Raw genomic sequence first — 24682 nt, forward strand, 5'->3', positions numbered from 1 at the left:
TCCAATAAACTTTTAAATGCCCTCAATGTTGGCGAGTTCACTACTGTAGCAGGTAGGGCATTCCACGGCCTCACTACTCTTTGCGTAAAGAACCTACCTCTGACCTCTGTCCTATATCTATTACCCCTCAGTTTAAAGCTATGTCCCCTCGTGCCAGCCATTTCCATCCGCGGGAGAAGGCTCTCACTGTCCACCCTATCTAACCCCCTGATCATTTTGTATGCCTCTATTAAAAGTCTCCTCTTAACCTTCTTCTCTCTAACGAAAACAACCTCAAGTCCATCAGCCTTTCCTCATAAGATTTTCCCTCCATACCAGGCAACATCCTGGTAAATCTCCTCTGCACCCGTTCCAAAGCCTCCACGTCCTTCCTATAATGCGGTGACCAGAACTGTACGCAATACTCCAAATGCGGCCGTACCAGAGTTTTGTACAGCTGCAACATGACTTCATGACTCCGGAACTCAATCCCTCTACCAATAAAGGCCAACACTCCATAGGCCTTCTTCACAACCCTATCAACCTGGGTGGCAACTTTCAGGGATCTATGTACATGGACACCTAGATCCCTCTGCTCATCCACACTTCCAAGAACTTTACCATTAGCCAAATATTCCGCATTCCTGTTATTCCTTCTAAAGTGAATCACCTCACACTTCTCTACATTAAACTCCATTTGCCACCTCTCAGCCCAGCTCTGCAGCTTATCTATATCCCTCTTAACCTGCTACATCCTTCCACACTGTCGCCAACATCACCGACTTTAGTGTCATCTGCAGATTTACTCACCCACCCTTCTGCGCCTTCCTCTAGGTCATTGATAAAAATGACAAACAGCAACGGCCCCAGAACAGATCCTTGTGGTACTCCACTTGTAGCTGAACTCCATTCTGAACATTTCCCATCAACCACCACCCTCTGTCTTCTTTCAGCTAGCCAATTTCTGATCCACATCTCTAAATCACCCTCAATCCCCAGCCTCCGTATTTTCTGCAATAGCCTACCGTGGGGAACCTTATCAAACGCTTTGCTGAAATCCATATACACATCAACTGCTCTACCCTCGTCTACCTGTTCAGTCACCTTCTCAAAGAACTCAATAAGGTTTGTGAGGCATGACCTACCCTTCACAAAGCCATGCTGACTATCCCTGATCATATTATTCCTATCTAGATGATTATAAATCTTGTCTCTTATAATCCCCTCCAAGACTTTACCCACTACAGACGTGAGGCTCACCGGTCTATAGTTGCCGGGGTTGTCTCTGCTCCCCTTTTTGAACAAAGGGACCACATTTGCTATCCTCCAGTCCTCTGGCACTATTCCTGTAGCCAATGATGACATAAAAATCAAAGCCAAAGGTCCAGCAATCTCTTCCCTGGCCTCCCAGAGAATCCTAGGATAAATCCCATCAGGACCCGGGGACTTATCTATTTTCAGCCTGTCCAGAATTGCCAACGTACCTTCCCTACGTACCTCAATGCCATCTATTCTAATAGCCTGGGTCTCAGCATTCTCCTCCACAACATTCTCTTTTTCCTGAGTGAATACTGACGAAAAATATTCATTTAGTATCTCGCCTATCTCTTCAGACTCCACACACAACTTCCCATCCCTGTCCTTGACTGGTCCTACTCTTTCCCTAGTCATTCGCTTATTCCTGACATACCTATAGAAAGCTTTTGGGTTTTCCTTGATCCTACCTGCCAAATACTTCTCATGTCCCCTCCTTGCTCGTCTTAGCTCTCTTTAGATCCTTCCTCGCTACGTTGTAACTATCCATCGCCCCAACTGAAACTTCACACCTCATCTTCACATAGGCCTCCTTCTTCCTCTTAACAAGAGATTCCACTTCTTTGGTAAACCACGGTTCCCTCGCTCGACACCTTCCTCCCTGCCTGACCGGTACATACTTATCAAGAACACGCAGTAGCTGATCCTTGAACAAGCTCCACTTATCCAGTGTGCCCAACACTTGCAGCCTACTTCTCCACCTTATCCCCCCCAAGTCACGTCTAATGGCATCATAATTGCCCTTCCCCCAGCTATAACTCTTGCCCTGCGGTGTATACTTATCCCTTTCCATCATTAACGTAAACATCACCGAATTGTGGTCACTGTCCGCAAAGTGCTCTCCTACCTCCAAATCCCACACCTGGCCTGGTTCATTACCCAAAACCAAATCCAACGTGGCCTCGCCTCTTGTTGGCCTGTCAACATATTGTGTCAGGAAACCCTCCTGCACTGTACAAAAAACGACCCATCTAATGTACTCGAACTATAACTTTCCAAATATTGACTGGAAAAGATAAAGTCTCCCATAATAACTACCGTTACTTTCGCTCTTATCCAGGATCATCCTCGCCATCCTTTCCTCTACATCCCTAGAACTATTTGGAGGCCTATACAAAACTCCCAACAGGGTGACCTCTCCTTTCCTGTTTCTAACCTAAGCCCATACTACCTCGGAAGATGAGTCCCCATCTAGCATCCTCTCCACCACCGTAATACTGCTCTTGACTAGCAGCGCCACACCTCCCCCTCTTTTGCCTCCTTCTCTGAGCTTACAAAAACACCTAAACCCCGGAACCTGCAACATCCATTCCTGGCCCTGCTCTATCCATGTCTCCGAAATGGCCACAACATCAAAGTTCCAGGTACCAACCCATGCTGCCAGTTCCCCTACCTTATTTCGTATACTCCTGGCATTGAAGTAGACACACTTCAAACCACCTACCTGAACACTGGCCCCCTCCTGCGACGTCAAATCTGTGCTCCTGACCTCTATACTCTCATTCTCCCTTACCCTAAAACTACAATCATAGTTTGGGAGAAGATTCTAAAATGGGTTCTTCAAGAGTGGATATTAGAAACCCTTAAGTGAAAGACAGAGGCCAGAGTTTTCATTCATGCTAGTGGGATCATCCAACCGGAAGATGCCGCCATTGGCCAATGGCAGGTCGCTTTGCTACTGCAAAACAAGTGGCAGGTTATAGGAAAACCCAACCTGGAGTTTCTTTTCGAGTAATTGGTTCACAATCTGACAAGTGTCCAGGGGTGGTTGATGAGAAATCCCAGCATATGCTTTGTGCACCATTTGTCACTTGGCTTCAGAGTGTGGTGTGCCTGAGCACAGGTCATCTATTGGTTAACATGGACTTACTTACTGTTGGAGGGCTGGTTAGCTCAGTTGGCTGGATCTGCGGAGTGATACCAACAGCATGGGTTCAATTTCCGTACTGACTGAGGTTATCCATGAGATTAGCCTTCTGAACCTTGCCCCTCGCCTGAGGTGTGGTGACCCTCGGGTTCATAGAATTTACAGTGCAGAAGGGCCATTCGGCCCATCGAGTCTGCACCGGCTCTTGGAAAGAGCACCCTACCCAAGGTCAACACCTCCACCCTATCCCCATAACCCTACCCAACACTAAGGGCAATTTATCATGGCCAATCCACCTAACCTGCACATCTTTGGACTGTGGGAGGAAACCGGAGCACCCGGAGGAAACCCACACACACACGGGGAGGATGTGCAGACTCCGCACAGACAGTGACCCAAGCCGGACAGCCGCACAGACAGTGACCCAAGGTTAAATCACCAACAGTCAGCTATTTCTCAAAAAGGGAGAGCAGCTTATGGCCCTCAGGGACTATGGAAATCTTCACTTACACATTAGAGTGTAAGATGGAATTTGTAACTTGTGTTATCCTTAAGAGTTCTGTGGTTATCTGCTAATGTATAGTTAGCAGCAGAGTTTTGCGCCACAAAAAGAGTAGTGTAATGCAATTAATATTTTCTTGTTTAATTCTTTTGCTGAAAGCTAATTCGCAAACTCCTGTGGCTGTTTAGTAGCTGCCCTTCACATTTCTAAACTAAATATAAAAGTTAGGATCTATCAAGCCAGGTTTCACCCTGGGATCTGACTTGTCCAGTAAGAACATCAGGTAAGATGAAAACACAATCAACAACCATGTGCATGTGCTTCTGCTAACACCATAGTTCAGCCACATTATTTTCATACTTTTACTACAATTTCAGCTCAAGGTGTTATAAAGCCTCTGATCTGACAATTTTAATCAGAACACCAATCTTAGCAGATGATTCATAAAGAGTAATTGGTTCCTTCAAGTCAGCCAGCTCTTCTTGTTCAGGCTTTGAATTTCAGCAGCTTCAGTACGCGTTTCCCAAAATCACCGGAGGTGCCAATACTTTATTCCCAGCCAATTTATTTCCTAGCAACAAATCCACACCATCAATTGGTAAACTAGAAATGGCACCAATAGCAACAGGACCAGTGACTAAGTCACATTTTAAATCAACCTGTACAAGGGAACAAATAAATAATTTCCCTCAATTAATCAATGAATATACATCCTCACATTCGGCAAACTACCTGGAGGGTTATTCATGTTACATGTCAATATCACTGATGTCTCTGTATCTCTAAGGATAACAACTGATTATCCTTAAATAAAAGTAATATAGTGCAGATGCTGGGAATCTGAAACGAAAACAAAAAATGCTGGAAAGACTGCAGGTCTGGGTGCATCGTTGGAGAGAGAAACAGAGTTAACATTTCAAGTCTGTATGACTTCTTCCAAGTTGAAGAGGGGCAGAAATCTGATGGATTATATAGTTAGCAAGGGGTGGGATTCTGCTTCTCCTTCTCCACCCCATTCACACCTGCCATCCTTTTCAACTGAGCCAGACTTCTCTCCAGGATCAAACCTCTCATATTTCCAATTTAGGTTCTGTTGCTAATGTTCTTGTGAATCAATTCATAATCATCAACCTCCTTTATTTTACAAATGTTATGTGCACAAAAGTTGTACAGCTTGAAATACAACATATTTTCTTCCTGTCTGTGAAAAGACATCCTGGTTCTATTTGGATGTCCCCCTGACAGCCTATTTTGCTTGCAAACTCGGGAGTGAGGACGCACATACAAAACCTATTCCACAACTTACACAATAAACCCAGAATATGTTATATTCAGGAACACATTGCTTTTCTTATAAGTGAATGCACACCATAGATTGTAGCATTAAAATTGACCGTTGAAGCTTAAAAAAAAAATCCAAAAATAGGTTGACTTGTTTGCTGAGTATGTGTCAAGACAAGCAGCAAAATATAAATGTCTCCATTGGGAGACTCTGAAAAACTGAACATGGCAACACCAAACTCTACGCTTTGTGGGAAAAGTGGAATAATTTCATTTATTTTATTTGATACCAGTTTGCTCTGGTGCCTAGCAATTTCTGTCCCTTACTGCAGCCAGCAAAGGAACCAGATATATATATATGTTGATGGCATAAGTCAAGCTTTCCCTCCCTCTCTTATTATAATCTACCAACAGAAAAACATGGGGGAGGGTTGATCTTAATTTGACTAACACACACAACTCCTTAAAAAAAATCATGTTCCTGCTTTCAAATCAATCAAAGTTGTTCATGTTCAATTACCACAAACCAGGCATTGTCAAACTCGGGGGCGCACCCGCGGGTTGGCGTCAGGAGGGTCGCTGGGCCGTCCGTCGTGGTGCGCCCGATCGCACAAATCCACGCACAGCAGCCGGCTTTTAATAATGCCAGCTGCGAGCGGCCTTCAAAATGGGAAGGAAGATTGTTTAAAAATTGGCCGCACTGCACATGCGTGCCCGATCATCGGTGTGCATGCGCACCGATGATCGGGCATGCATGCGCAGTGCGGCTGCATTTGTTTTTATATGGTCGCATCCTTTTTTTTTAAGTTTGGGGGGGGCCAAAGGGACCCAAAACCATTTCCTCCATTTTTGTCGTGCAACAAACAAGGTAAGAGAAAATGGTGGTTCGCGCAGGTCGGCCGGCGTGGGTCGCGAAGGTCGGCCGGCGTGGGTCACAAAGATTGGCTGGTTGGTAAAAATGGGTCCCCGGAAAAAAAGTTTGAAAAACATTGCCATAAACTTGGACTCTTTTCAAATGTACACCCAATTTCAATGGCTTTCGTGGTGCTTTTCTCTCTGCCACTGTCCTTGCTTCAAATTTCTGTGAATTACAAGACCCTGCAAAACTAGCGCACCAACCCTCAGCGATGATGTGAAGAAATTAGGGCAGCACGGTAGCACTGTGGATAGCACAATTGCTTCACAGCTCCAGGGTCCCAGGTTCGATTCCGGCTTGGGTCACTGTCTGTGCGGAGTCTGCACATCCTCCCCGTGTGTGCGTGGGTTTCCTCCGGGTGCTCCGGTTTCCTCCCACAGTCCAAAGATGTGCAGGTTAGGTGGATTGGCCATGATAAATCGCCCTTAGTGTCCTAAATTGCCCTTAGTGTTGGTTGGGTTACTGGGTTATGGGGATAGGGTGGAGGTGTTGACCTTGGGTAGGGTGCTCTTTCCAAGAGCCGGTGCAGACTCGATGGGCCGAATGGCCTCCTTCTGCACTGTAAATTCTATGAAAAATGTACACATGACACCAGAAGAGCTTTGGCCACTAGATACAATAGTTTTACAGTTCAGGCAAAACATCATAAATGTTAATAACCAGAATGAAATATTTAATATACTTTTTGTTGTAAATTCTTGACATAGTTTCCATAAATCTTAAAGTTGTAAATTACCTTTATTCATGTACTTTTTAGTGAAGTTTCCCCATGAGAAAATTGGATTCATACAGTCATGCTGCATTTCAATATTTTTTTTTAAATGATGCTTTCGAAACCAATAAAATCCAGTGGGTTTAGGATTTTTTTTTTAGCAGAAATGGGAGGGGGTTGGAACAGTTTTACTAGTAGGTTGATAAGAGATCCAAAAGTCTATTTTGGCAATGAAAACATTTGATTTGTGCAAGTCAACCTCATTAAGTGAATGTTAAAATCAAGTGACAACAACAGCAAGATGTGCCTGCAAGGGTCCAAATGTGTTATTTAATATGCATGGAGTGCTTTGGCTATTTCCTTGGATTTTGCAGTAAATTGTGAAATCAAATTAAATTATGCTTGCTAGCAGAGCTTTAACATCTATAAGTATACAGAATTTTCTTATTGTGCAATAGAGAGTTTATTAAAAGCAAATATATTCTTGCAACTGGAATGTATGCTTAAAGACTAAGCTAGCAATAAGAATTACATGATATGTGGAGAAAGCTTGAGTGGTAGATGGTGACGATTGGGAGGTGTTTATCTGGATTCCCAACAACTTGTATTACTTCAGCAGGACTTTGCAAGGAGTACTGTTTCTAACAAGAAATCTGCTGATGATGCCATATAAAGGGTACAAATAAATGCCCTTTAAAAACTGGTAGACTGCTTTTAGTACGTATTTGAGATCATGAAGAAGATGAGAGTGTGTCTTCAGCAAACGTAAACAAGGAAAAGGAATAGTTGTGATTAGCAATCATTTGTTTAAAGTGGTGGGATACAGAGATGAATGAATATTCTGGAGTTTTGTTTGATTACTTCAGGAATTCAGCATCATAAATAAAGAGAGTTCAATGGGTAAAGCAGATTTATGGCAAAGTCTTCTGAAGCAGCAACTTAGTGTGCCAAATTGCCTTTCTACTCCTGTCCTGAAGTAAAATGCACATCAGCAAACCAAATCAAGTCTAATCTTTTGCCAATATCTTCTCGTAAAAGTAATCCAGTCAATCTGTTTTAATGTGCCAAAACACTTTTTAACCAGTAAGTAAAATACTTAATATCAGTTGCTCTGATAAACTCTTGTCCATTACTTTCTTGGCTCCTTGTACCAGCTGGTCATTAATCTATCTCTGAAATGTTAAGAAATGTGTTTTCCATTTAAATCTTATACATTTAATCACTTCTGCAATATTGGAAATGAGTTTTGATCCATTAATTCTCCAACTTTTTCTTGTAAGATATGGACCACCTCAGCCAGGATAAATAGATGAGTTTCATCCAGGTCTTGAATGATAAATTTTTTCCCCAAAGCATTTGTTTCATCTAAGTACAGCAAGAATTGCTTCATGGCTGGGTCACTACAAAGACAAAAATTAAGAGAAAGTGCAACAATATTAAAATCAGTCAATTCAATGTGCAACCTTTAATACAAAAGGAAATACTGCAACCTGTGAACAGATAGAACATAGAACAATACAGCGCAGTACAGGCCCTTCGGCCCACGATGTTGCACCGAAACAAAAGCCATCCAACCTACACTATGCCATTATCATCCATATGTTTATCCAATAAACTTTTAAATGCCCTCAATGTTGGCGAGTTCACTACTGTAGCAGGTAGGGCATTCCACGGCCTCACTACTCTTTGCGTAAAGAACCTACCTCTGACCTCTGTCCTATATCTATTACCCCTCAGTTTAAAGTTATGTCCCCTCGTGCCAGCCATTTCCATCCGCGGGAGAAGGCTCTCACTGTCCACCCTATCCAACCCCCTGATCATTTTGTATGCCTCTATTAAGTCTCCTCTTAACCTTCTTCTCTCCAACGAAAACAACCTCAAGTCCATCAGCCTTTCCTCGTAAGATTTTCCCTCCATACCAGGCAACATCCTGGTAAATCTCCTCTGCACCCGCTCCAAAGCCTCCACGTCCTTCCTATAATGCGGTGACCAGAACTGTACGCAATACTCCAAATGCGGCCGTACCAGAGTTCTGTACAGCTGCAACATGACCTCCCGACTCCGGAACTCAATCCCTCTACCAATAAAGGCCAACACTCCATAGGCCTTCTTCACAACCCTATCAACCTGGGTGGCAACTTTCAGGGATCTATGTACATGGACACCTAGATCCCTCTGCTCATCCACACTTCCAAGAACTTTACCATTAGCCAAATATTCCGCATTCCTGTTATTCCTTCCAAAGTGAATCACCTCACACTTCTCTACATTAAACTCCATTTGCCACCTCTCGGCCCAGCTCTGCAGCTTATCTATATCCCTCTGTAATCTGCTACATCCTTCCACACTATCGACAACACCACCGACTTTAGTATCGTCTGCAAATTTACTCACCCACCCTTCTGCGCCTTCCTCTAGGTCATTGATAAAAATGACAAACAGCAACGGCCCCAGAACAGATCCTTGTGGTACTCCACTTGTGACTGTACTCCATTCTGAACATTTCCCATCAACCACCACCCTCTGTCTTCTTTCAGCTAGCCAATTTCTGATCCACATCTCTAAATCACCCTCAATCCCCAGCCTCCGTATTTTTTGCAATAGCCTACCGTGGGGAACCTTATCAAACGCTTTGCTGAAACCCATATACACCACATCAACTGCTCTACCCTCGTCTACCTGTTCAGTCACCTTCTCAAAGAACTCAATAAGGTTTGTGAGGCATGACCTACCCTTCACAAAGCCATGCTGACTATCCCTGATCATATTATTCCTATCTAGATGATTATAAATCTTGTCTCTTATAATCCCCTCCAAGACTTTACCCACTACAGACGTGAGGCTCACCGGCCTATAGTTGCCGGGGTTGTCTCTGCTCCCCTTTTTGAACAAAGGGACCACATTTGCTGTCCTCCAGTCCTCTGGCACTATTCCTGTAGCCAATGATGACATAAAAATCAAAGCCAAAGGTCCAGCAATCTCTTCCCTGGCCTCCCATAGAATCCTAGGATAAATCCCATCAGGTCCCGGGGACTTATCTATTTTCAGCCTGTCCAGAATTGCCAACACCTCTTCCCTACGTACCTCAATGCCATCTATTCTATTAGCCTGGGGCTCAGCATTCTCCTCCATAACATTATCTTTTTCCTGAGTGAATACTGACGAAAAATATTCATTTAGTGTCTCGCCTATCTCTTCAGACTCCACACACAATTTCCCATCCCTGTCCTTGACTGGTCCTACTCTTTCCCTAGTCATTCGCTTATTCCTGACATACCTATAGAAAGCTTTTGGGTTTTCCTTGATCCTTCCTGCCAAATACTTCTCATGTCCCCTCCTTGCTCGTCTTAGCTCTCTCTTTAGATCCTTCCTCGCTACCTTGTAACTATCCATCGCCCCAACCGAAACTTCACACTTCATCTTCACATAGGCCTCCTTCTTCCTCTTAACAAGAGATTCCACTTCCTTGGTAAACCACGGTTCCCTCGCTCGACGCCTTCCTCCCTGTCTGACCGGTACATACTTATCAAGAACACGCAGTAGCTGATCCTTGAACAAGCCCCACTTATCCAGTGTGCCCAACACTTGCAGCCTACTTCTCCACCTTATCCCCCCCAAGTCACGTCTAATGGCATCATAATTGCCCTTCCCCCAGCTATAACTCTTGCCCTGCGGTGTATACTTATCCCTTTCCATCATTAACGTAAACGTCACCGAATTGTGGTCACTGTCCCCAAAGTGCTCTCCTACCTCCAAATCCAACACCTGGCCTGGTTCATTACCCAAAACCAAATCCAACGTGGCCTCGCCTCTTGTTGGCCTGTCAACATATTGTTTCAGGAAACCCTCCTGCACACACTGTACAAAAAACGACCCATCTATTGTACTCGAACTATATCTTTTCCAGTCAATATTTGGAAAGTTAAAGTCTCCCATAATAACTACCCTGTTACTTTCGCTCATATCCAGAATCATCTTCGCCATCCTTTCCTCTACATCCCTAGAACTATTAGGAGGCGTATATAAAACTCCCAACAGGGTGACCTCTCCTTTCCTGTTTCTAACTTCAGCCCATACTACCTCGGAAGAAGAGTCCCCATCTAGCATCCTCTCCGCCACCGTAATACTGCTCTTGACTAGCAGCGCCACACCTCCCCCTCTTTTGCCTCCTTCTCTGAGCTTACTAAAACACCTAAACCCCGGAACCTGCAACATCCATTCCTGTCCCTGCTCTATCCATGTCTCCGAAATGGCCACAACATCGAAGTCCCAGGTACCAACCCACGCTGCCAGTTCCCCTACCTTGTTTCGTATACTCCTGGCATTGAAGTAGACACACTTCAAACCACCTACCTGAACACTGGCCCCCTCCTGCGATGTCAAATCTGTGCTCCTGACCTCTATACTCTCATTCTCCCTTACCCTAAAACTACAATCCAGGTTCCCATGCCCCTGCTGCATTAGTTTAAACCCCCCCAAAGAGCACTAACAAATCTCCCCCCCAGGATATTTGTGCCCCTCAGGTTCAGATGTAGACCATCCTGTCTGTAGAGGTCCCACCTTCCCCAGAAAGAGCCCCAGTTATCCAAAAATCTGAATCCCTCCCGCCTGCACCATCCCTGTAGCCACGTGTTTAAATGCTCTCTCTCCTTATTCCTCATCTCACTATCACGTGGCACGGGCAACAACCCAGAGATAACAACTCTGTTTGTTCTAGTTCTGAGCTTCCATCCTAGCTCCCTGAAAGCCTGCCTGACATCCTTGTCCCCTTTCCTACCTATGTCGTTGGTGCCAATGTGGACCACGACTTGGGGCTGCTCCCCCTCCCCCCTAAGGACCCGGAAAACACGATCCGAGACATCACGTACCCTTGCACCTGGGAGGCAACATACCAAACGTGAGTCTCTCACGCTCCCACAAAATCTCCTATCTGTGCCCCTGACTATAGAGTCCCCAATTACTAATGCTCTGCTCCTCTCCCCCCTTCCCTTCTGAGCAACAGGGACAGACTCCGTGCCAGAGGCCCGTACCCCATGGCTTACCCCTGGTAAGTCGTCCCCCCCACAAGTATCCAAAGCGGTATACTTGTTTCTCAGGGGTACGACCGCAGGGGATCCCTGCACTGACTGTTTTTTCCCAGTCCCTCTTACAGTTACCCACCTATCTCCAATCTTTGGTGTAACTAATTCCCTGAAGCTGCTATCTATGACCCCTTCTGCCTCCCGAATGATCCGAAGTTCTTCCAACTCCAGCTCCAGTTCCCTAACTCGGTCTTGGAGGAGCTGGAGATGGCAGCACTTCCTGCAGGTAAAATCAGCAGGGACACTAACTGCATCCCTCACCTCAAACATCCTGCAGGAGGAACATTGCACTCCCTTCCCTGCCATTCCTCTAACTTTCTACCAAGATCTGGCTAAAAAATAATAATAAGATATTGTGGTTCTTCTCTAGAAATTAATTGTACAAAGTAATTTACAACATGAACATATATTGCATAAACCAGTTTCCACTCAGCGCAGAGAAAGTTCTCATCAGGTTATGAGCCATGATTCAAGACTCCCAATTGAGATATTGCATCCAACAGCAAGGAATCCACTATTTTCCTATTTGCGTTCAAGAGTGCAAGATCAATTTAAAGGATATTATCTTTCATGATTTTTCCTTTCTTCCAACCCCCCAATCTTTATTTTTGAAACTGTGAATGTGCAAATCAGTTTCCACAGTAATTATCAATGTGAGGAACTGCATAATCAATAGAAATACAGGTGGTACTTCAATGATTACGCCATTAATGCTATGTACATCAATTACCTCCCTCCTATTGCTGGGCTCAATTATTTGAACCAATTCACAGGACTGAATGCAAAGTCTGACTATTCACAAACTGAATATGGTGGCATTGCAGTAACAACTTAAAATGTACAATCCTTACATTGAGAAATTAAACAAACTTTAATGCCTCAAGAGGACCAGGTGTCAAAATGGACTAAGTTAGTATCATGATATTAGAGATTGTGGTATTCAACTCCAGTATTAGAGACAATATGGTACATCCTGTACTTGAATGGGTCACCTGGGAGTCCGAGGTCAGATAGTACTTGTAAATGTAAGCTGTAGGTCTAAGTTGCAGGGCTGCAATTGTGTATATATTCTGTCTTAATAAAGTTTGTTTACAATAATTATATTGGTCATCCTGCAATATAAAAACAGGACATGGTGTCAGGAGTGGGATTAAACACAACAATAGAGATTTTGAGATCAATGACAGAGCTCAGAAAAACCCACAGGTACAGTCTTCCATCTTTCTACATGTAGCAGGGGAAGAAGCTCTAGAAGTTTAACATATTTATGTTTGATAGTGATGAGAAACAAAATGATTTGAAATAATGGAAAAATTCGAAGCTTACCGCAGCCCGAAGAAAAACATCACGTATGAAAGATACTATTTTTTTACGTGTCTGCAAGACAATATTAGTCAGCACCTAACTTGAGTTGTGAAAACAAGCTAAATCATGTGAATTTGGAGAACTTGAAGAAACCGAGATAGAATAATTTGCGGGATTACAAATGATTCTCTTGAGAAAATGGGTTTTGGGAGAAGGAGATCTCATGTGCGGAGTGGCAGAGACAACAAAATGCAGAATTTTAAATAGACGACGGAGATGCCTCACACAATCAAGCAGCTAGATGCAGTTGAACAGAAACAGCGCTGGGGAAAAATAAATCGAGAGCCTATAGAGACAAAGAATAAAACTGCTATGAAAACACTTAAATGCAATTTATGCAGAAAATAGCATTTACCACGTAGTTGTCCAGCTTACAGAAAGCACTGTAACTAAATGACTTTGCTAAAACGTGTAAATCAAAGAAGGTTCACACGATTGCAGATGATGACAGATACTAAAACTGAACTTTTCATTGGTGCAGTGACAGCAAATCCGAAAGATGATGATGAAAGGTTGGTTAAAAAATTTCCAACATGTGAATTTCAAGCTTGACACAGGTGCACAATCAAATGTCATTCTCATAAGTCTGTGACGTAAGCTATGCGGAAAGGCTGAACAGTCTCGGACTGTTTTCATTAGAAGGATGGAGGTCTACAAGATTATGAGAGGCATGGATAGAGTGGATGGGCAGGCACTCTTTCCCAGGGTGGAGAGGTCAGTTACTAGGGGCAGAGATTTAAGGTCCGTGGGGCAAAGTTTAGAGGAGATGTGAGAGGCAGTTTTTTTACGCAGAGGGTGGTGAGTGTCTGGAACGTGCTGCCAGGGGAGGTTGTGGAAGCAGATACATTAACGGCATTCAAAATGCATCTCGACAAATACATGGATAGGATGGGTATAGAGGCATACAGCACTAGAAGTGCTAAGGGTTTTGGCTAAGGTTGGTATCATGACCGGTACAGGCTTGGAGGGACGAAGGGCCTGTTCCTGTGCTGTATTATTCTTTGAAGGCAGCTATTCTCAAATATTAGGTTATTAAATGAGAATGTGTTGCCATTGAACATTGGGTGGGGTGGGGGTTGGGGTTATTGTTGTTTTTGATTACACTTTTGATTGACTGTTAATTTATTTTTGCCTGGAATGTATGGATGGATATTGAGTCTGTATATTAAGGAGGGTGCTGTTTTTGTTTGGAGGATTGTTATTGTATTTGTTTGTTTTTTCTTTTGCTGTTCATTTGATGAAAATGTTGAAAATGAGGAGAATAGAAATATATATATTTTTTTTTTTTTTAAAGGCTGGAATTGAACCGGGTTGGTGGCACTGTGAGGCAGTGATGCAACTGTTTGAAGGGTTAGAGGGTGTGGAAATCTATATTGACAATGTGCTGGTCTGGGGTTCCATATGAGGAGAAAATGACATCAAACTGAGGTAGGTGCTGGTAAGACTAGAAAAAGGAATTTAAAGCTTAAGAAGGAAAAGTGCAAAATAGGTCTTCATGAAATCAAGTGCTTAGGCCGTGTACCAACAAGTGAGGGACTGAAGCCAGACCATAGGAAAATTGAAGCAGTCTTGAACACGCCAACCCCAGAGGGTAAGAAAGATTTGGAGAGGCTTTTGGACATGGTGACCATTGGGAAAATTAATTTCATATATCAGACCTGACAGCACCTCTCAGGGAATTTCTACAAAATTATGTGGGAAAATAATAAAGCTTCACCAAGCAGCTTTGATCAGTCTACAAAGAACAGTACAGTATAGGAACAGGCCCTTCGGCCCTCCAAGCCTGCGCTGATCGCGATGCTGTCAAAACTAAAACCGCCTGCACTTCCGGGTCCGTATCCCTCTATTTCCTTCCTATTCGTGTATTTATCAAGATGCCTCTTAACTGTCACTTTCGTATCTGCTTCCACCACCTCCCCTGGCAGCGAGTTCCAGCCACTCACCACACTCTGTATAAAAAAAACTTGTGTCACATATCTCCTCTAAACCTTGCCCCTCACACCTTACACAGATGCCCCCTAGTAATTGACTTTTCCATCCTGGGAAAAAGCTATCCACTCTGTCCATGCCACTCACAATTTTTTTTATTAAAAAAAATATTTTTATTAAAGTATTTTAAAGTTTTTATAATAATAACAATGACATAAACATGGTATAATAAACATTTCCACCCCATCCCAATCTTCACATACCCCAACCATAAAACAACAATCCTGCCCTCTTCCCCCCCCCACCCCCAGAATACTGCATCTGCTGACATTTTAATTTTCCCCCAGAAAGTTGACGAACGGCTGCCACCTCCGGGTGAACCCTAACATTGACCCTCTTAAGGCGAACTTTATCTTCTCGAGACTGAGAAACCCAGCCATGTCACTAACACAGGTCTCTACACTCGGGGGCTTCGAGTGCCTCCACATTAATAAGATCCGTCTCGGACTTCCGGGTGCGGCGATGACCAGCTAAGTCGCACGTTTCGGCAGCTCCCGGTGGAACGGACTTTTGGGCTCTTGATAGGAGCCCCAACGGCAATTTTAACGGCTAAAACACCGTGCGGTAAACCAGAAGGGTATTCCCCCTGGACACGGATGGAAAAAGGAGAGGAAAGTGGCCGGATTGCAGCGGATCCTTTGGAACAGCGGCAAGGAAGGCAAGCAAAAACCAAGATGGCGTCGGAAGGTGGCAGTTTCATATGGGGCCCTGAACAACAAGAGTTCTTGAAATGCTGCGTGGAGGAGATAAAAAAGGAAATGAAGAAAGAGTTGTTGGCCCCGATACTACAGGCGATCGAAGGGCTAAAGGAGGAACAAAAGACCCAGGAGCAGGAGCTTCGGGTCGTGAAGGCGAAAGCAGCCGAGAATGAGAACGATATACAGGGCCTGGTGGTGAAGACGGAGATACAGGAGGCACATCAGAAACGATGTGTGGAGAGGTTGGAGGCACTGGAAAACAACGCAAGGAGGAACAACCTGAGGATTCTTGGCCTTCCTGAAGGTGTGGAGGGGGCGGACGTCGGGGCATATGTGAGCACGATGCTGCACTCGTTAATGGGAGCGGAGGCCCCGACGGGTCCGTTGGAGGTGGAGGGAGCGTACCGAGTTATGGTGCGAGGATCGAGAGCAGGAGAAACTCCCAGAGCCATAGTGGTGAGATTCCTCCGTTTTAAGGATAGAGAAATGGTCCTTAGATGGGCGAAGAAAACTCGGTGCAGTAAATGGGAGAACGCGGTGATCCGCGTTTATCAAGACTGGAGTGCGGAGGTGGCGAGAAGGAGGGCGAGCTTTAATCGGGCCAAGGCGGTGCTTCATAAAAGGAAGATAAAATTTGGAATGCTGCAACCGGCAAGACTGTGGGTCACATATCAAGGGAGGCACCACTACTTTGAGACGGCGGATGAAGCGTGGACTTTTATTGTAGAAGAAAAACTGGAATGAGTGGATTATTAAAAAGAACGCTTGGACAAAGTGGTGGGGCGAATGTGGGGGGGGGCGAAGAGGGGTTTTATGTTCTAATCCTGCGGTATGGTAACTTTTCTTTCTCCCACAGGTGGTGATGGGGGGAGGTGGGGTGGGAGAGGAGATGGGGCGTTGGCCATGGGAGGCGGGGCCGAGGGAGAAGCGCGGGCTTGGTTCCCGCGCTATGATAATTATGGCGGGAATAGAGAAGCAGGAAGGAGGGGGCGTCGCACGGTGCGAGCCGTGGTCACGGGGGGAAGCCGAGGTCAGCCAGAGTTTGCTGACTTCTGGGAGCAACATGGGGGGAGTAATTACGCTAGCGGGGGGTCTAGCGGGGGGGGTGGGAGGGGGGAATTACTGGGTTGCTGCTGCTGGGGAAAGGGGGGAGTGGGTACGGGAGAGGATGGGCGGGGGGGCACCGCCTGGGGGAGATACAGCTGCGTGGGAACTGGGTGAGAAGCTGGAAAAAGATGATGGCTAACCGGCAAGGGGGGGTGGGAAGCCCCCCAACTCGGCTGATCACGTGGAACGTGAGAGGGCTCAATGGGCCGATAAAGAGGGCACGAGTACTCGCACACCTTAAGAAACTTAAAGCAGATGTGGTTATGTTACAGGAAACGCACCTGAAACTGATACGCTAAGACTGGTTTAGCACAGGGTTTAGCACAGGGCTTGCTTTTCAAGCTGACCAAGGCAGGCCAGCAGCACGGGTTCAAATCCCGTACCAGCCTCCCCGAACAGGCACCGGAATGTGGCGACTAGGGGCTTTTCACAGTAACTTCATTTGAAGCCTACTTGTGAAATAAGCGATTTTCATTTCAGGATGGTATGTTGCCTCCCTGGTGCCAGGGTCCAGGATGTCTCCGAACGGGTAGAGGGAATCCTGAAGGGGGAGGGCAAACAGGCAGAGGTCGTTGTACATATTGGTACTAACGACAGAGGCAGGAAGGGGCATGAGGTCCTGCAGCAGGAGTTCAGGGAGCTAGGCAGAAAGTTAAAAGACAGGACCTCGAGGGTTGTAATCTCGGGATTACTCCCTGTGCCACGTGCCAGTGAGGCTAGAAATAGGAAGATAGAGCAGACAAACACGTGGCTAAACAGCTGGTGTAGGAGGGAGGGTTTCTGTTTTCTGGACCACTGGGAGCTCTTCCGGGGCAGGTGTGACCTGTATAAGATGGACGGGTTGCATCTAAACCGGAGAGGCATAAATATACTGGCCGCGAGGTTTGCTAGTGTCACACGGGAGGGTTTAAACTAGTATGGCAGGGGGGTGGGTACGGGAGCAATAGGTCAGAAGGTGAGAGCATTGAGGGAGAACTAGGGAATAGGGACAGTGTGGCTCTGAGGCAGAGCAGACGGGGAAAAGTTGCTGAACACAGCGGGTCTGGTGGCCTGAAGTGCATATGTTTTAATGCAAGGAGCATTACGGGTAAGGCAGATGAACTTAGAGCTTGGATTACTACTTGGAACTATGATGTTATTGCCATTACAGAGACCTGGTTGAGGGAAGGGCAGGATTGGCAGCTAAACGTTCCAGGATTTAGATGTTTCAGGCGGGATAGAGGGGGATGTAAAAGGGGAGGCGGAGTTGCGCTACTTGTTCGGGAGAATATCACAGCTATACTGCGAGAGGACACCTCAGAGGGCAGTGAGGCTACATGGGTAGAGATCAGGAATAGGAAGGGTGCAGTCACAATGTTGGGGGTATACTACAGGCCTCCCAACAGCCAGCGGGAGATAGAGGAGCAGATAGGTAGACAGATTTTGGAAAAGAGTAAAAACAACAGGGTTGTGGTGATGGGAGACTTCAACTTCCCCAATATTGACTGGGACTCACTTAGTGCCAGGGGCTTAGACGGGGCGGAGTTTGTAAGGAGCATCCAGGAGGGCTTCTTAAAACAATATGTAAACAGTCCAACTAGGGAAGGGGCAGTACTGGACCTGGTATTGGGGAATGAGCCCGGCCAGGTGGTAGATGTTTCAGTAGGGGAGCATTTCGGTAACAGTGACCACAATTCAGTAAGTTTTAAAGTACTGGTGGACAAGGATAAGAGTGGTCCGAGGATGAATGTGCTAAATTGGGGGAAGGCTAATTATGACTATATTAGGCGGGAACTGAAGAACATAGATTGGGGGCGGATGTTTGAGGGCAAATCAACATCTGACATGTGGGAGGCTTTCAAGTGTCAGTTGAAAGGAATACAGGACAGGCATGTTCCTGTGAGGAAGAAAGATAAATACGGCAATTTTCGGGAACCTTGGATGACGAGTGATATTGTAGGCCTCGTCAAAAAGAAAAAGGAGGCATTTGTCAGGGCTAAAAGGCTGGGAACAGACGAAGCCTGTGTGGCATATAAGGAAAGTAGGAAGGAACTTAAGCAAGGAGTCAGGAGGGCTAGAAGGGGTCATGAAAAGTCATTGGCAAATAGGGTTAAGGAAAATCCCAAGGCTTTTTACACGTACATAAAAAGCAAGAGGGTAGCCAGGGAAAGGGTTGGCCCACTGAAGGATAGGCAAGGGAATCTATGTGTGGAGCCAGAGGAAATGGGCGAGGTACTAAATGAATACTTTGCATCAGTATTCACCAAAGAGAAGGAATTGGTAGATGTTGAGTCTGGAGAAGGGGGTGTAGATAGCCTGGGTCACATTGTCATCCAAAAAGACGAGGTGTTGGGTGTCTTAAAAAATATTAAGGTAGATAAGTCCCCAGGGCCTGATGGGATCTACCCCAGAATACTGAAGGAGGCTGGAGAGGAAATTGCTGAGGCCTTGACAGAAATCTTTGGATCCTCGCTGTCTTCAGGGGATGTCCCGGAGGACTGGAGAATAGCCAATGTTGTTCCTCTGTTTAAGAAGGGTAGCAAGGATAATCCCGGGAACTACAGGCCGGTGAGCCTTACTTCAGTGGTAGGGAAATTACTGGAGAGAATTCTTCGAGACAGGATCTACTCCCATTTGGAAGCAAATGGACGTATTAGTGAGAGGCAGCACGGTTTTGTGAAGGGGAGGTCGTGTCTCACTAACTTGATAGAGTTTTTCGAGGAGGTCACTAAGATGATTGATGCAGGTAGGGCAGTAGATGTTGTCTATATGGACTTCAGGAAGGCCTTTGACAAGGTCCCTCATGGTAGACTAGTACAAAAGGTGAAGTCACACGGGATCAGGGGTGAACTGGCAAGGTGGATACAGAACTGGCTAGGCCATAGAAGGCAGAGGGTAGCAATGGAGGGATGCTTTTCTCATTGGAGGCCTGTGACCAGTGGTGTTCCACAGGGATCAGTGCTGGGACCTTTGCTCTTTGTAGTATATATAAATGATTTGGAGGAAAATGTAACTGGTCTGATTAGTAAGTTTGCAGACGACACAAAGGTTGGTGGAATTGCGGATAGCGATGAGGACTGTCTGAGGATACAGCAGGATTTAGATTGTCTGGAGACTTGGGCGGAGAGATGGCAGATGGAGTTTAATCCGGACAAATGTGAGGTAATGCATTTTGGAAGGGCTAATGCAGGTAGGGAATATACAGTGAATGGTAGAACCCTCAAGAGTATTGAAAGTCAAAGAGATCTAGGAGTACAGGTCCACAGGTCATTGAAAGGGGCAACACAGGTGGAGAAGGTAGTCAAGAAGGCATACGGCATGCTTGCCTTCATTGGCCGGGGCATTGAGTATAAGAATTGGCAAGTCATGTTGCAGCTGTATAGAACCTTAGTTAGGCCACACTTGGAGTATAGTGTTCAATTCTGGTCGCCACACTACCAGAAGGACGTGGAGGCTTTAGAGAGGGTGCAGAAGAGATTTACCAGAATGTTGCCTGGTATGGAGGGCATAAGCTATGAGGAGCGATTGAATAAACTCGGTTTGTTCTCACTGGAACGAAGGAGGTTGAGGGGAGATCTGATAGAGGTATACAAAATTATGAGGGGCATAGACAGAGTGGATAGTCAGAGGCTTTTCCCCAGGGTAGAGGGGTCAATTACTAGGGGGCATAGGTTTAAGGTGCGAGGGGCAAGGTTTAGAGTAGATGTACGAGGCAAGTTTTTTACGCAGAGGGTAGTGGGTGCCTGGAACTCACTACCGGAGGAGGTAGTGGAAGCAGGGACGATAGGGACATTTAAGGGGCATCTTGACAAATATATGAATAGGATGGGAATAGAAGGATACGGACCCAGGAAGTGTAGAAGATTGTAGTTTAGACGGGCAGTATGGTCGGCACGGGCTTGGAGGGCCGAAGGGCCTGTTCCTGTGCTGTACATTTCTTTGTTCTTTGATAGACCAGGTTAGGCTGCGCAAAGGATGGGTGGGGCAGGTGTTCCATTCGGGGCTGGATGCGAAAAACAGGGGGGTGGCTATATTAGTGGGGAAGCGGGTAATGTTCGAGGCAAAGACTATAGTGGCGGATAACGGGGGCAGATACGTGATGGTGAGTGGCAAACTACAGGGAGAGATGGTGGTTTTGGTAAACATGTATGCCCCGAACTGGGATGATGCCAACTTTATGAGGCGAATGCTAGGACGCATCCCGGACCTAGAGACGGGAAAGCTGATAATGGGGGGAGACTTTAACACGGTGTTGGAACCAGGGCTGGATAGGTCGAAGTCCAGGACTGGTAGGAGGCCGGCAGCAGCCAAGGTGCTTAAAGATTTTATGGAGCAGATGGGAGGTGTGGACCCGTGGAGATTCAGTAGACCTAGGAGTAAGGAGTTCTCGTTTTTCTCCTATGTCCATAAAGTCTATTCGCGCATAGACTTTTTTGTGTTGGGTAGGGCATTGATCCCGAAGGTGAGGGGAACGGAATATACGGCTATAGCCATTTCGGATCATGCCCCACACTGGGTGGACTTGGAGAGAGGGGAGGAAACAGGAGGGCGCCCACCCTGGAGAATGGACATGGGACTAATGGCGGATGAGGGGGTGTGCCTAAGGGTGAGGGGATGTATTGAAAAGTACTTGGAACTCAATGACAATGGGGAGGTTCAGGTGGGAGTGGTCTGGGAGGCGTTGAAAGCGGTGGTTAGGGGGGAGCTGATATCAATAAGGGCACATAAAGGGAAGCAGGAGAGTAAGGAACGGGAGCGGTTGCTGCAAGAACTTTTGAGGGTGGACAGACAATATGCGGAAGCACCGGAGGAGGGATTGTACAGGGAAAGGCAAAGGCTGCATGTGGAATTTGACTTGCTGACTACAGGCACTGCAGAGGCACAATGGAGGAAGGCGCAGGGTGTACAGTATGAATATGGGGAGAAGGCGAGCAGATTGCTGGCACACCAATTGAGGAAAAGGGGAGCAGCGAGGGAAATAGGGGGAGTGAGGGACGAGGAAGGAGAGATGGAGCGGGGAGCGGAGAGAGTGAATGAAGTGTTCAAGACATTTTATAAAAAATTGTATGAAGCTCAACCCCCGGATGGGAGGGAGAGAATGATGGACTTTTTGGATCGGCTGGAAATTCCCAAGGTGAAAGAGCAGGAAAGGGTGGGACTGGGAGCGCAGATCAAGGTAGAAGAAGTGGTGAAAGGAATTAGGAACATGCAGACGGGAAAGGCCCCGGGACCGGACGGATTCCCAGTTGAATTTTACAGAAAATATTTGGACTTGCTCGCCCCGGTACTGACGAGGACCTTTAACGAGGCAAAGGAAAGGGGACAACTGCCCCCGACTATGTCTGAAGCAACGATATCGCTTCTCCTAAAGAAGGAAAAGGACCCGCTACAATGCGGGTCCTACAGACCAATTTCCCTCCTAAATGTGGATGCCAAGGTCCTGGCCAAGGTAATGGCAACGAGAATAGAGGAATGTGTCCCGGGGGTGGTTCACGAGGACCAAACTGGGTTTGTGAAGGGGAGACAGCTGAACACGAATATACGGAGGCTGTTAGGGGTAATGATGATGGCCCCACCAGAGGGTGAAACGGAGATAGTAGTGGCGATGGATGCCGAGAAAGCATTTGATAGAGTGGAATGGGATTATTTGTGGGAGGTGTTGAGGAGATTTGGTTTTGGAGAGGGGTATGTTAGATGGGTGCAGCTATTGTATAGGGCCCCAGTGGCGAGTGTGGTCACGAATGGACGGGGATCGGCATATTTTCGGCTCCATAGAGGGACAAGGCAGGGATGTCCTCTGTCCCCATTATTGTTTGCACTGGCGATTGAGCCCCTGGCGATAGCGCTGAGGGGTTCCAAGAGATGGAGGGGAGTACTTAGGGGAGGAGAAGAACACCGGGTATCTTTATATGCGGATGATTTGCTACTATATGTGGCGGATCCGGCGGAGGGGATGCCAGAAATAATGCGGATACTTGGGGAGTTTGGGGATTTTTCAGGGTATAAATTGAACATGGGGAAGAGTGAGCTGTTTGTGGTGCATCCAAAGAACAAAGAACAAAGGAATGTACAGCACAGGAACAGGCCCTTCGGCCCTCCAAGCCCGTGCCGACCATACTGCCCGACTAAACTACAATCTTCTACACTTCCTGGGTCCGTATCCTTCTATTCCCATCCTATTCATATATTTGTCAAGATGCCCCTTAAATGTCCCTATCGTCCCTGCTTCCACTACCTCCTCCGGTAGTGAGTTCCAGGCACCCACTACCCTCTGCGTAAAAAACTTGCCTCATACATCTACTCTAAACTTTGCCCCTCTCACCTTAAACCTATGCCCCCTAGTAATTGACCCCTCTACCCTGGGGAAAAGCCTCTGACTATCCACTCTGTCTATGCCCCTCATAATTTTGTATATCTCTATCAGGTCGCCCCTCAACCTCCTTCGTTCCAGTGAGAACAAACCGAGTTTATTCAATCGCTCCTCATAGCTTATGCCCTCCATACCAGGCAACATTCTGGTAAATCTCTTCTGCACCCTCTCTAAAGCCTCCACATCCTTCTGGTAGTGTGGCGACCAGAATTGAACACTATACTCCAAGTGTGGCCTAACTAAGGTTCTATACAGCTGCAACATGACTTGCCAATTCTTATACTCAATGCCCCGGCCAATGAAGGCAAGCATGCCGTATGCCTTCTTGACTACCTTCTCCACCTGTGTTGCCCCTTTCAATGACCTGTGGACCTGTACTCCTAGATCTCTTTGACTTTCAATACTCTTGAGGGTTCTACCATTCACTGTATATTCCCTACCTGCATTAGCCCTTCCAAAATGCATTACCTCACATTTGTCCGGATTAAACTCCATCTGCCATCTCTCCGCCCAAGTCTCCAGACAATCTAAATCCTGCTGTATCCTCAGACAGTCCTCATCGCTATCCGCAATTCCACCAACCTTTGTGTCGTCTGCAAACTTACCAATCAGACCAGTTACATTTTCCTCCAAATCATTTATATATACTACAAAGAGCAAAGGTCCCAGCACTGATCCCTGTGGAACACCACTGGTCACAGGCCTCCAATGAGAAAAGCATCCCTCCATTGCTACCCTCTGCCTTCTATGGCCTAGCCAGTTCTGTATCCACCTTGCCAGTTCACCCCTGATCCCGTGTGACTTCACCTTTTGTACTGGTCTACCATGAGGGACCTTGTCAAAGGCCTTACTGAAGTCCATATAGACAACATCTACTGCCCTACCTGCATCAATCATCTTAGTGACCTCCTCGAAAAACTCTATCAAGTTAGTGAGACACGACCTTCCCTTCACAAAACCGTGCTGCCTCTCACTAATACGTCCATTTGCTTCCAAATGGGAGTAGATCCTGTCTCGAAGAATTCTCTCCAGTAATTTCCCTACCACTGAAGTAAGGCTCACCGGCCTGTAGTTCCCGGGATTATCCTTGCTACCCTTCTTAAACAGAGGAACAACATTGGCTATTCTCCAGTCCTCCGGGACATCCCCTGAAGACAGCGAGGATCCAAAGATTTCTGTCAAGGCCTCAGCAATTTCCTCTCCAGCCTCCTTCAGTATTCTGGGGTAGATCCCATCAGGCCCTGGGGACTTATCTACCTTAATATTTTTTAAGACACCCAACACCTCGTCTTTTTGGATCACAATGTGACCCAGGCTATCTACACACCCTTCTCCAGACTCAACATCTACCAATTCCTTCTCTTTGGTGAATACTGATGCAAAGTATTCATTTAGTACCTCGCCCATTTCCTCTGGCTCCACACATAGATTCCCTTGCCTATCCTTCAGTGGGCCAACCCTTTCCCTGGCTACCCTCTTGCTTTTTATGTACGTGTAAAAAGCCTTGGGATTTTCCTTAACC

General features: G+C 46.2%; 1 protein-coding gene across 3 annotated transcripts in view; it reads right to left on the bottom strand.

The window, feature by feature from the left end:
- Positions 1-6509: 6509 nt before the first annotated feature.
- The window catches only part of gtf2h5 (general transcription factor IIH, polypeptide 5), a 50380-nt gene continuing 32207 nt past the window's right edge, over positions 6510-24682 (bottom strand). For all 3 annotated transcript variants that reach the window (XM_072502658.1, XM_072502649.1, XM_072502662.1), the window contains exon 3: positions 6510-7971. In XM_072502658.1, the coding sequence (XP_072358759.1) occupies positions 7791-7971 (181 nt within the window). In that variant the 3' untranslated portion in view covers positions 6510-7790. The remainder of the gene's footprint in view (positions 7972-24682) is intronic.

This window comes from Scyliorhinus torazame, chromosome 1 (genome assembly GCF_047496885.1).
Source record: "Scyliorhinus torazame isolate Kashiwa2021f chromosome 1, sScyTor2.1, whole genome shotgun sequence".
Taxonomy (NCBI): Eukaryota; Metazoa; Chordata; class Chondrichthyes; order Carcharhiniformes; family Scyliorhinidae; genus Scyliorhinus; species Scyliorhinus torazame.